At 32.1% G+C, this 11,962-nt stretch overlaps 2 protein-coding genes across 3 annotated transcripts in view; one reads left to right on the plus strand and one right to left on the minus strand.

The window, feature by feature from the left end:
- Nucleotides 1-619: 619 nt before the first annotated feature.
- On the minus strand, nt 620-3,709 carry LOC117110153 (dynein regulatory complex subunit 3-like). 2 transcript variants are annotated; one of them, XM_033252767.1, is made up of 4 exons: nt 3,523-3,709; nt 2,306-2,493; nt 1,488-1,604; nt 620-829 (listed from the first exon to the last, which is right to left on the minus strand). In XM_033252767.1, the coding sequence occupies exons 2-4, from the start codon at nt 2,463-2,465 to the stop codon at nt 642-644; spliced, it is 465 nt and encodes a 154-aa protein (XP_033108658.1). In that variant the 5' UTR covers nt 2,466-2,493; nt 3,523-3,709; the 3' UTR covers nt 620-641. The 2 variants fall into 2 exon arrangements, with proteins under 2 accessions (XP_033108658.1, XP_033108657.1); XM_033252766.1 differs by having other exon boundaries at nt 2,306-2,513; nt 3,523-3,708.
- Nucleotides 3,710-7,195: 3,486 nt separating this feature from the next.
- The window catches only part of LOC117110155 (rhomboid-related protein 3-like), a 26,065-nt gene continuing 21,298 nt past the window's right edge, over nt 7,196-11,962 (plus strand). The window contains exons 1-2 of the mRNA XM_033252769.1: nt 7,196-7,217; nt 8,868-8,891. Of these exons, the coding sequence (XP_033108660.1) occupies nt 7,197-7,217; nt 8,868-8,891 (45 nt within the window). The 5' untranslated portion in view covers nt 7,196. The remainder of the gene's footprint in view (nt 7,218-8,867; nt 8,892-11,962) is intronic.

An 11,962-nucleotide genomic window follows, 5' to 3' on the forward strand; every position in this document is an offset into this window, starting at 1 on the left:
ACAGGAGCAATATTGTAGCATACTATAAATATCTTAATATGCCTTACATTTAACAGGGTTTACCAATAAGTTTGACATAAGATAGTATGAAACAAACTAAAAGGAACTTATATAAGCCATATTTGAATCTATATTTCAAAATTTCTTCATTCATCTTCCGTTCATACTGCCAAATATTTCATATTTTTAGATAATGATTTTGAACCAACTTTAGCATCCATGGCAGTGATTAATAATTTAGTGAATATGCCAACTTCCCTTTTATACCAGTATAGCAAAATACGGGACTCACTAAAAGGTGCACACCACCATTTACCACTGCAAATCTCACTTATTTTTTCTGAGTATCTAATAATTTGGGGGTTTCAGGTCCTATGTTTGCCTACAATAAACAGAAAAAGTGGCAGCCACATGAATCAAGGTAAGGAATTCATTTAAAATATTGATAAATTCAGCGATAACATTTTGGACGTGACATATATAGACATGAAAAACCCCACAATGACTAAATTTATTAATAATTATTAGACAGAGAAAATGTTCAATTACAATGAATAAATGCTGATGTGTGATGATATGTGGTGCTGCATGGTAGTAACGTATATTGTGTGGTGGTATGCAGAGCTGTATGCACCTTTTTGTTAGACTGGCCAATTACTTACATTTTCCAGGCTAGTGAGTTTGTTGTTTCCAACTGAGAGCACATGCAGTCTTGTGAGGTTGTGCATGTTTTCCAACACTGCTATCCTATTGTTGTACAGTGTCAAATCTTCAAGTTTCACTAACTTATCTAAGCCTTCTACTACTTCAATGTTGTTGAATGATAAATCTGAGGGGAAAAAACCAATACAAAAATTACAAATACAAAACAAATCATCTCGTTCATAGGAAACTAATAGCAGTGGTGCATCCAGGGTTTTTAAACACCTTCATCAACACCTGAAAAAAAAAATAGAATTAAGTGTAAATTGCACTTGTTTAGGTTTCTTGTCTTTTTATTGGTGGATTTTACATCACTCAACATTAGTTATTTACACTATTTGTCACTCATTATGAAAATTTAGTTCCATTCATGCATTTTTTGTTTCATTTTGTCCCATTGCACACTTCAATCTAATACAATCTTTTCATTGGTTAAAATACGATGGACAGTTCCATTCAGAAAAAAGGTACACTTAACTTATTCTAATTTTTTTTGTTTTTTTGGATAAAACATCAAATGACAAGTATCTATTTTAGGTGGGTTATAAAACAAATTATGAATGTTTTTTAATCGAGCAATGGAAAGAAATTTTCATTTGTTGAAAGAGTGACTGTTTGATTCAACTTGGCTCTGGCTCATTGAATAGAAGATTCAATCTTTTAACTCATGAAAATATTCTTTCCATTGTGCTAATAAAAATTCACTATTTGTATACTATATTCCCTTTTCTCATCTAACAAGTGGTAGTAACAATAATAAAATACAGTGAGTGAATTAAACTTACCTAACCACACCAAGTTCACTAATGCATCAAGTCCTTCTATTGTCTCAATGATGTTGTTGTCCAGCTGAAGTTTGACTAGGCTTGTAAATTGCCACAAATTGTCAATTTTCAGAATATCTACAGATAGAAACCACAAAAAGATTACTACTTTTACAATGGAATTAACTGCCAAGACTTTTTTTTCTTCCTTGTTTTGCCAACTTATTTCTTTAAAGATCATCAGAGCAGGGTGAGAAAAAAAAATTTAAAAATTTCTGTTTTCTTATTTAGCAAATAGTTTTGCCAAAAACATCCAGACAGAGGAGAAAATAAAAATAAAATTGTATCAGCAAATGTAAAACAGTGTGGTAATGAGATGGTTAAATGCTTTAAATTTATATAATCAGAAGGATTATATATATACATACAGTATCTTATCTTTGGAAATTTCAAGGCAGCGAAGGGCGAAATAAAAATAATTTTTTTTTTCTGAAATTTCAATTTTTTGTGGCGGTTATATTTTTATTTGAAACCATCATTATTTGGGGGCGGCAAGTTTGCTAAAGAAGTATAAAAAAAAGGCTCGCCTTACCAGTCAATGACAGCCAAATATACTCTTGCATGGTAAACACTGATAGGTTTTGAATTAGGTTTGCAGCATTTGCTTTTTAATTGGCCATAATAAGCACATGTTGTCAGTATAAAAAATATTTTCATTTTTTATTGTGAAAATGGGATTTCTCTGCTATAAGCTTACCCTAAAAAATCAGCCCAATTTCGTGTTTAAGAGGGTGAGAAGTTAGCAGCGAAAATTGAAGTTGACAGCTTTTTGAACTTACTTTTGAAATCCAACCTCAATTTAAGGACATCCCCAAAGTCAATTCCTTCAGATTTAGCTATTTTTCCAGCTTCCTCCTTTGGTCCTTGTTCTTCCACTGCTTTCTGTAGCATGTCTTCCTCGATCACCGAGGGCTCCACAGTATCGTACAGACGACTCATTGTGTTTATCTTTCAACTTCCTAGATGGCTGAAATATTTCGAAATTCCCTACAATAAATTGTTATTAATAATCATTAATAGATCACTGTATCATCACTACTCAGGGTAGCCAGGATTGCCATCTAGAGGAGGGGTGCATGGGTGTGCAATGTGGTATAATGTGTCGCTGCCAACTAGAAGGAGGGGTGCATGGGTGTGCAAAGGGGTATAATGGGTTGCCTAGAATACCCAGCAGGATCAAGAGTCAGAGGCAACTAGACAATTTAAGAGTTGAGTGGAGAACTCACAAAATTGGGACAATTCTGCATGTGCAATAACTCATTATTAAATTTGAATACTGTAAATTTTCATGTTAAATTACATTCAAATTATCATACTTATTTTTTTTTTATTTCAATTACAAAATGTTGCCTTTTTTCTTATTTGCTTTTTGATTGTATCTTAAAATAAATTTTGTATTTTTATATAGGTAAATAGTTTCATCTGGATTCGAATAGCAATAAATATGTATAATTCCTTGTGAACAACGAAAAACAGAGAGCAGTAGGCCTAATAAATAATTGGTTTATCACAAGGAATTATACATATTTATATTCTTATACTTTAGTTAGTCATAATATTAATTACAATAAAAAATAACTTTGGAAATTAAAAAAATAAATTTTAATCTTTATTAAATTAACATTCATAAGTTGAAATAAATAATAAATTAATGAATAAGCCTAGGGCCTAGGCCCCTAAATAATTATAATTTTTATTTTTTTTATTTTAATGTTTGCACATGACTTTTAGTAATTCCCAACTGAAATTAGGGCCTAATTAGGCCTAGGCTAGGTTAGGCTAGGCTTAGCCTAGCCTAGGCCTATATAGGCCTAGTAGTAGGCCCTGGCCCTAGCCAGGTGGTAGGCCTAGGCCTCCTCCTCCTCCTCCTCCTACCATATGATAGGTCTAGACCTAGGCCTAGGCCTACCTATTATTATAATAATAAACAACACTAACATTCCCATTCTCATCGACAAAATACTATTGTAGCCCAATGGCAATTAAAATGTCATACCTGTATTTCTATCTCATTTTTTATTTTGTTATCACCTTATTCTTCGTCAATTCTTGTCAAGTGTAGGCTAGCCCTAGCTAGCCAGGCTTTTAAGCTGCTAAGTCGGTTTAGGCGCGGCGCGGCGAGATCTCTCAATCACCTATCTAGCTCTCGCTCTCTCCGCTCTGAAGTTGTGTACAAACTATTGATGGCGCTGTAAGTTGCTAGGTTACAGTGTAGGCTAATATCCAGGCGGTGCATGGTGCGAAGAACTGGATAAACCATAGAGAGATATAATAAGAATATTGTTTAATAATAGCTCTATGGGATAAACACAGAGTTATGATTTATTTCATGGATGAATGGGACCTTTATTGGGCCTACGATGTTGCTTTAATTAATGGCAAATAATAAATTTAAAGTGTTAAAAGTGTTGCATATCGCAGGGAAATATGCAAAGGGGCTGAAATCAAGCTTTAATTAGCAAAAATCTAATGATGGTGACCGAATGGGTATTTTATAAACCGAGAGAAAAAATGGAAAACAGATAGGAAAATTCATAACTGAGTGAGGGGACACAATTCTTATAAATATTTGCACTAAGTTGGGGTTTGTTTTTCTTCCAATAAAAAAACAAAAACAAAAACAAAGTCATTCTAATCAAAAAGAACAATTGGATTGCACAGTGTACGATCATCCGATCAACAATTTATCAAATTCACAAGTGATGCAGATAACCAGGCGTTACCGGGATTATCACAATCATATTATGGTAATGATGGATTCAAGCAAATGGAGAAATGAAAAGGCGGTGCTTAGATTGATTGGTCGCAAATTATGATCATATACTGAGGTCTATCCACAATAATATCATCTGCTAAAAGAAGCCTATCCGACTAAAGGACGCGCCCTTTTTCTGGAGGTTCCCCCCTGCCCGCTCATTTTTTTTATTTTTTTATCTAGTGATGATCAGTAGAGAAACATTGGTCCCTGAAAAAGGTCATGGTGGCCCTGATTTTCACTATAAAATAAGAAAGAAAGGCAAAAGAAAAAGATAAAGGAAACATAAGAAAAAAAGGGAAAGAAAAATGAAAACATTAGAAAGAAAAGAAAAAGAAAAAAGACATAAGAAAGAAATGGAATGGAAAGGAAGCATGAGAAAGAAAAAGAAAGACTAAAGAAAATGAAACGTAAGAAACGAAGGGAAACATTAGCAAGGAAAAGAAAAAGAAAATGAAACATAAGAAAGAAAAGGAAACAAGATAAGGAAACATATGACAAAAAGGCAGGAAAGTGTAAGAAAGAGAAAGAAAAGACAAGGAATATCGAAAGACAGAATGGTATAACAATGGTTGAAAAATGAGAAGGTAGGGTAATAGCATTATTATTATTATTATTATTATTATTATTATTATTATTATTATTATTATTATTATTATAAACCTTTAACCTTTATTATTATTATTATTATTAGGCCTATTATTATTAACAACAGGTTATTCAAAAGGAAAATCGCCTCATGATATATTAAAGATATAATAGGAAATCTATAATTTCAATAGGGTCTGAAAATGTATTATGGAAGACAATAGCTCTTTCCTCGATTATATTCAAAAATCTTTATCTCATTCCATTCCCGAAGTTTTTTGGGTTTTTTTTTTCTCTCTTTTTCTTCAATTGCTAGGCCTATTAAGCATGGTTGTGTTTTTTAGTGATGCATTTAATATCAAATCAAATAATCAAAAACTTTTATTCTATGATATTTAAATTCAAGGGTTGAGCCAGGATTTGCCCCTGTTTTAAAGCAAGTTAACATTTTTCATTTAGCTGTGCCGTACCTACTGTCAAAGTTACCTTTGCATTTTGCTATACTTGTATTGTGACTATATTTCGATCCATTCTCTTTTTTAAAACTTAAAAAAGCAAAGTTGACATTTTTTTTTTGGCTGTGCCGCGTCTTTAATTTTCACTGCTGTCAGTATCCTCTTTGCATTAACATTGTTTTCACATCGTTATATTCACCGGCCATGACATTTTCCCGTTGCGAGAAAGTCTCCTTGTTCGATGTGTTTTTGATAGGCCTATATGTGTGTGTGTAAATGATAGGCCACCTGTGTATGATTTGTATGCAAGTGAGAGGTTGTGTATGGTTTGTATGTGACTTCCATGGATCCATCAAACTATTAACAACTTTTATATTCTCGATCGTCAGAGGTAGTATGGTCGTAGATATGGCGAAACTTTTTTTGTACCTTGTTTAGCGGACCTGCCGCTTTCTAAATGATGATTTCGAATAAAACAATTTTATATTTACACCGCCACGTAAAATGGAAATTTCAGAAAAAAAAAATTTCTTTATTCTTATTACGCCTTAAAATCTCCAAATATAATATATGTAGCCCTATGTATTTCTTCCTAATTATATAAATTTATAGCATTTAGATATCCCATTACTACTGTTTACATTCAATACAATTTCATTTTTATTTTCTCCTCTGTCTGGATGTTTTTAAAGACCAAAATAAAACTAAATTTTCTTTTTATTTTTCTCCGCCCTCCTCTGACGATCTTAAAAAAATCATAAAACAAGATATAAACAATTTCGCCTAAAGTAATTCTACACGATTATAAGAAAGATTATAGCGCCTGCCCCAAAATATCTTGTAAAAAGTGAATCATAACGTCCAAACTTGTTAAAAGTGCGACCTCACAATTGACGTTGACGTTGTCACGGTTGAGGAAACACATGTTGTCGAAATCAACATGCACTGATTTGGAAATGGTTGTGTTAATACGGTGGAGCAAAATTTTAAAACCTTGGTTGTTTTGTTAATTGATACATTTGAAACGGAATGTCATAGGCCTACAACAACATTAAAGGTAACATTTTTATTTCCACTTTATCTGTGTACACTGTGTTTGATGTACATTGTTGCGTTATTATTGAAGACGCCTACAAGATACAGTGGTGAAAGCCTACATCTAATCTATCTGCGAGTAGTACTGTTGTCAAGTCATGATTAGGAAAAGTGAAGAATTGCTAGGATCTGGATCTACACATCTAGATGTGTATAAGAGACAGAAGTCATTCTAATCAAAAAGAACAATTGGATTGCACAGTGTACGATCATCCGATCAACAATTTATCAAATTCACAAGTGATGCAGATAACCAGGCGTTACCGGGATTATCACAATCATATTATGGTAATGATGGATTCAAGCAAATGGAGAAATGAAAAGGCGGTGCTTAGATTGATTGGTCGCAAATTATGATCATATACTGAGGTCTATCCACAATATCATCTGCTAAAAGAAGCCTATCCGACTAAAGGACGCGCCCTTTTTCTGGAGGTTCCCCCCGCCCGCTCATTTTTTTTTTTTTTATCTAGTGATGATCAGTAGAGAAACATTGGTCCCTGAAAAAGGTCATGGGGCCCTGATTTTCACTATAAAAGAAGAAAGAAAGGCAAAAGAAAAAGATAAAGGAAACATAAGAAAAAAAGGGAAAGAAAAATGAAAACATTAGAAAGAAAAGAAAAAGAAAAAAGACATAAGAAAGAAATGGAATGGAAAGGAAGCATAAGAAAGAAAAAGAAAGACTAAAGAAAATGAAACATAAGAAACGAAGGGAAACATAAGCAAGGAAAAGAAAAAGAAAATGAAACATAAGAAAGAAAAGGAAAAAAGTACCCAATGCCTACAACATTTGATGAGGTACGGATGTTTATCATTTGTTATCGTAAACCGTGCCACATTAGTGTTCATTATAACCACATTAAGCTTGGCACTCACTGTATTGCATGACGGTCTTTCTAATTCTGGTCCTTGTGAGCACTAGGATCACAATCCCTATTCCAGTGAAAACTTAATGGTCATTTTTAGTATATTAACTGTTTAAGGTGTTATTTTTATATCTCTTTATTTTCTGTACATTAAAACATATATTTATTACATAGTAAATTGTTACTGCAATAAATTAAAGCTGTGTTTAAAAGGTAAAGTAAATAAACCAGAATAGTACAGCATTCATTCCAATCCCCCCCCCCACACACACACACACATACCCACACATTGCAAATCATCTAACATCAAGTGCAGTTCATTGACCCTAATCAATCCATAGCCAATTAACCAATCAATGAAGGTCCTGATATCATTCAGGTGTGTTCATTCATGGAGGTATACTTTTATAATCCAATTAAAGTCAGTTTGTAGTATCCAAGGTCATTTGAGGTCAATCAACATAAACCTATGTTGTGTGTATATTGTTAATACAAGCATGCGTAGTTCAAACTACAGAATGGCTTTAGTAATGCCTTGCTGCAGCATTTATATCAAGAACAACAAAATATATATAATTGTGTACAAATAGTAAAATCTTAAAATATTTCATGTAGCATACTGAACCTGAAATTTCCCATTATTTGATACCTGAAAAATTTACATTTAGGAAGCGCAGCGGGAGTTGGATCCTTACAGCACCCTTCTTATCACTTCATTTTTCCATCATTTTGTTCTTGATTTTCATCTATTTCTCAAAAAAATGTAATAAAATGCAATACTGTATATAGAAAAAACTAAAGTTTGACTTTACAAAATTCTTTAAAAATAAGTTTTTTAAGTTGGCATGATTTTGAAAAATTGCCTTTTTTTAAATGGCCTTCCCTGTGGTACAACATGTTTTCCAGTTTTGAAAACAGTTTTGTGAAATGGAGGTTTTCAACTTGAAAATTGATCCTACTTTATGTTCAGGAGGTTGGGTTTAATTAATTAAACTTAATATCACATATATCACAAAACAATCTATAAAATTTATAAAATTTTTATAAAGTTTGTCATTACAACAGATCTGATCAGAAAGTGAATGGATATGCAAAATTGGAATTAAAAATTTAAAATAAAAACTGATTAATAATAAACAACAATTTATATATCATAAAATTTATGTAGAAAAGTAACTCTTTTTATTTATTTACTATATCTCTATGTTAATATCCTAAATATAACTATTTAACATAATTAGTCCTGTTGTCTTGTGTGCTAAAGTGTCAACATAACAATTTATGACCACCGAATATTCTGTTAGCAGAATGGTTAAATGATAATGACAGTGGCAGCACCAGAATTTTTCCAATGGCAGGGCAACATTTCTGACAGGCAGAGCAAGACAGAAACTAAAGGCTAGTGCCTCATAGTGGAGTCCGGTGCTAATTGTTGTCTTTTTTATTTCAATTTTATTGTGGTTGTTGTCTTGGATTTTCATGGGTGATCTGTACAATTGGTGACACCTGGATCACTCAAAATGTAACACCTGTGCTATCTCAACACCTGCAACATGTTTTTCAACACCTGTGTAATTTACAGAAGTGGAAGCCTCTGTTTGAGAAGGTGAGTTTGTTACTAATTACTTTGATGAATAATTGATAAGTTACTGTAATTAGTGTAGTATTTTCCATTTCCACAATTTGATCAGGCATACAGTGCATATAGTTGTATGATCGTTTCTAATTGTTAATATGATGCTTCCTTATCGCCCATAGCTTATCAAACTAAATTTCATAAATCTCAATGCTATCTGAGACAGTTATGCAAATGTCTTTAAGTTGCAATCAGTGCATTACGGTATGTACAATGTGGGAATACTGTACATTCTACAGATGAGGATTTGTTGGTTTTTATATATTTTATGAAATACAATCCTCATTTGACATTCCAACCTAGCCTCAATTTTTTTTAAAGCAATTTCAGACTCGGTGTTCTTATAAAATATGTTCTTATTACAGTGTATTTTAGTTAATCATAGGCTACTGTGTAGTGGATGGTATGCCTTTAGACCTCCATATTGTACTGTATTAAATTCTTAGCAATTCAAGTTTTTTATACAAAAGGCAAATTATTTTATACAAGGCAAAGTAGCAATAAATTATTTGCTCTAATCATGGTTTAATTCAAATTCTCACTTTACAATATTTAATTGTTTTCTGTTTACTGTTTTCAATTTTCTTCCGGTAGAGTACTAGATCTAAATATTATAATTATTCATGAATGTTTATTGGTCTGCGATATTAGTAATTGACAGTTCAGATGTGATTGCAGATATGTGATTACATGCTGTGTACTAGATAAGGAATGTCAAAATGTATTTTATTAAAATATTATTTAAATTAATATGAATTAAGCAACCTTGTGGCAGTCATATTGAATATGAAGCATTGATGTTGATGTATTCGAAAGTAACCTGCATTGCAGTGTTACAGATCATCTTAGAAGGCTCATATTATTAAGAGAGGATGCCCTTGGCTGATCATGTAGTGTGCGTATAAATCATTTACTGCCAATATCAATTCGACTTCATTAGATACATTATGAGCAAAAATTTATTCCTTTACTAATAAATATTAATTTCCTGTCCAGAATACATCACTCCCTCAAGGTATACTCTGAAGTACAAATGCTGAAAATAATGAGATAGATTTTATTTTGCAAAAATATATTTTTTTTTTCAAAAATGCTTGTATGATTTTCAAGGCTATTTTCAACCTTAAATTATATAATAAATTTTATACCTACTGTACAGTAGTTACAGTAGGCCAGGATTTTAACCAATTGGTGAAGTCAAGAGGAACAGTTGGAAAAATTGTTTTTGAGAATGTTTCACTTGAATTGTCACATGGTAATATGTAAAACTGAAAAATTTATCAAAATCTACAAAGTTACATTATGATGATTTTAATAGCTTTTTTTTAAAAAATTCTTTGTTCATAAGAAATCAAAATTGCTGAGCAGCCAATGCAGATTTAGTATGTCACTGTGCTGACGTGTAAAGATAGGCTAAAAAACAATTGTTTTCATTTCATTTATTTCTGGTATACAGTAGTTAGGATAAAAAATGATGCAGTCGGAAAACCACAAGGGCTGGCGGGATAACCAGAAAGTAAAATAAATTAACTGTCAATGTGGCTCTCCATGCGTAGGATGTATACGACTGTAACTGTAACCAAGTTATTTTCCTATTCCCAATCATACACTAATTTTTCATTCATGCACAGTTTACTTGAATTTTTTCGGTTGTGTACCAAAGATAAAACTAACTTGTACAGTATATATCGAGCACTGCAATGAATTCTAGGCTAGTGTTTTTACACTGCACTGCCCTGCGTGAAAGATGACTTTCGTAAAACAGGGTTGATTAGAACCCGAAGAAATTACTTCAAATTCAATATTATGTATGGAAAATTAAGGAATTTCTTGAATCACTGGACTTCTCAAATTCATTATGGTAATGGTGGCGTATCTAGAAATATTGAAATGGGGAAGCTGATAAATTTTAATCAAGTTTTCATTGTAAATGTTTTTGGTGTTATGGGCTTCTGGCTCAGTGAGTCATATTGGGAATTGGCTTCTTCGGAATTCCAAGGCCTTTGTGTCAAATAATAAATGAAATGAAACAAAATGGGGATGGACAAGTTACGTGGGGGCCTTCATGTTTAAGTGAGTGATCTTAGCTGACAAAATATTAAGATACTTGATAGTTCCTTATTATTTTTGAAAATTCAATTCGACATACAATTGCTCAAAAGTTTTATGATAGAACATCAATAAAAAATAATCAAATGAAATTATAAACTTAATTTACTGCCCAATAATATGAGATGATTTGAAAATGCAGCATAATTTCTTTGCTCAGGAAATCTCTTGTGAGTGGAAGGAGGAAAGCACACAGCTTTTTTGGGGTATGTGCCCTAAAAGTTTCCCTGTAGATGCGACACTGGGCTCATGGATGAACAATTTGCCAAATAGTGTCTCTCTGGCATAGTAGCAGACTTAGGTGCAGTTTTGTGTAATTTTATGTTTACTGAAATTAAAACTAAACATCACAAAATCCCTGATGCTAGGGAGACATACTGATAGTTTTATGATTGCAAAATATAACAGCAATGTACATTGCAAATTTATGAATAAATACATAAATAAGTCGGACAAAGCACAGGACATGGAAACTAAAGATAAGCAGACTAAATATTACTGTCTGAGGTACTGCACTAAAAAATACGGTACAGTAAATCTTGATTTTCAAATTTTAAAAGCCACTTCAGTTTCATACACTGTAAGTTTATGTGTCCCAAAAATGAATAAATTATGTTAACTTTTACTGTGTCTTCATTGATGCTCTTAAATATATATTGCATCATATTGATTGGATTTATTAGTAACTATGCGTGGTGTCGTATATTCATGAATAAATTTCATCACGCATACTTGGCCTCGCTTCAGTGATTTGACTATCAACTATGTAAAATATCACGAAATAAAAGTGAGGAAATCAAATTAAATATATTATTCAAATCACATTAAAAAAATACATTTTTAAAAAGTCAGCTTGTTTAAAAACAATTCTCAAAATGTCATAAAAAAATGAGTCATAAAAAAAAAAGTCTCAAAGTGTCATGAATTTTTTT

The sequence above is a fragment of the Anneissia japonica genome, unplaced genomic scaffold (genome assembly GCF_011630105.1).
Source record: "Anneissia japonica isolate Jap-2015-1 unplaced genomic scaffold, ASM1163010v1 scaffold288226_len153066_cov224, whole genome shotgun sequence".
Taxonomy (NCBI): Eukaryota; Metazoa; Echinodermata; class Crinoidea; order Comatulida; family Comatulidae; genus Anneissia; species Anneissia japonica.

Excerpts from the sequence above, each read along its gene's own strand:
- LOC117110153 (XM_033252767.1), bottom strand. The coding sequence starts at position 2,465 with ATGAGTCGTCTGTACGATACTGTGGAGCCCTCGGTGATCGAGGAAGAC. Across the intron at positions 1,605-2,305 it reads ATTGAGGTTGGATTTCAAAA|ATATTCTGAAAATTGACAAT; the intron begins GTAAGTTCAAAA and ends TTCTATCTGTAG. Across the intron at positions 830-1,487 it reads AGTGAACTTGGTGTGGTTAG|ATTTATCATTCAACAACATT; the intron begins GTAAGTTTAATT and ends TTTTCCCCTCAG.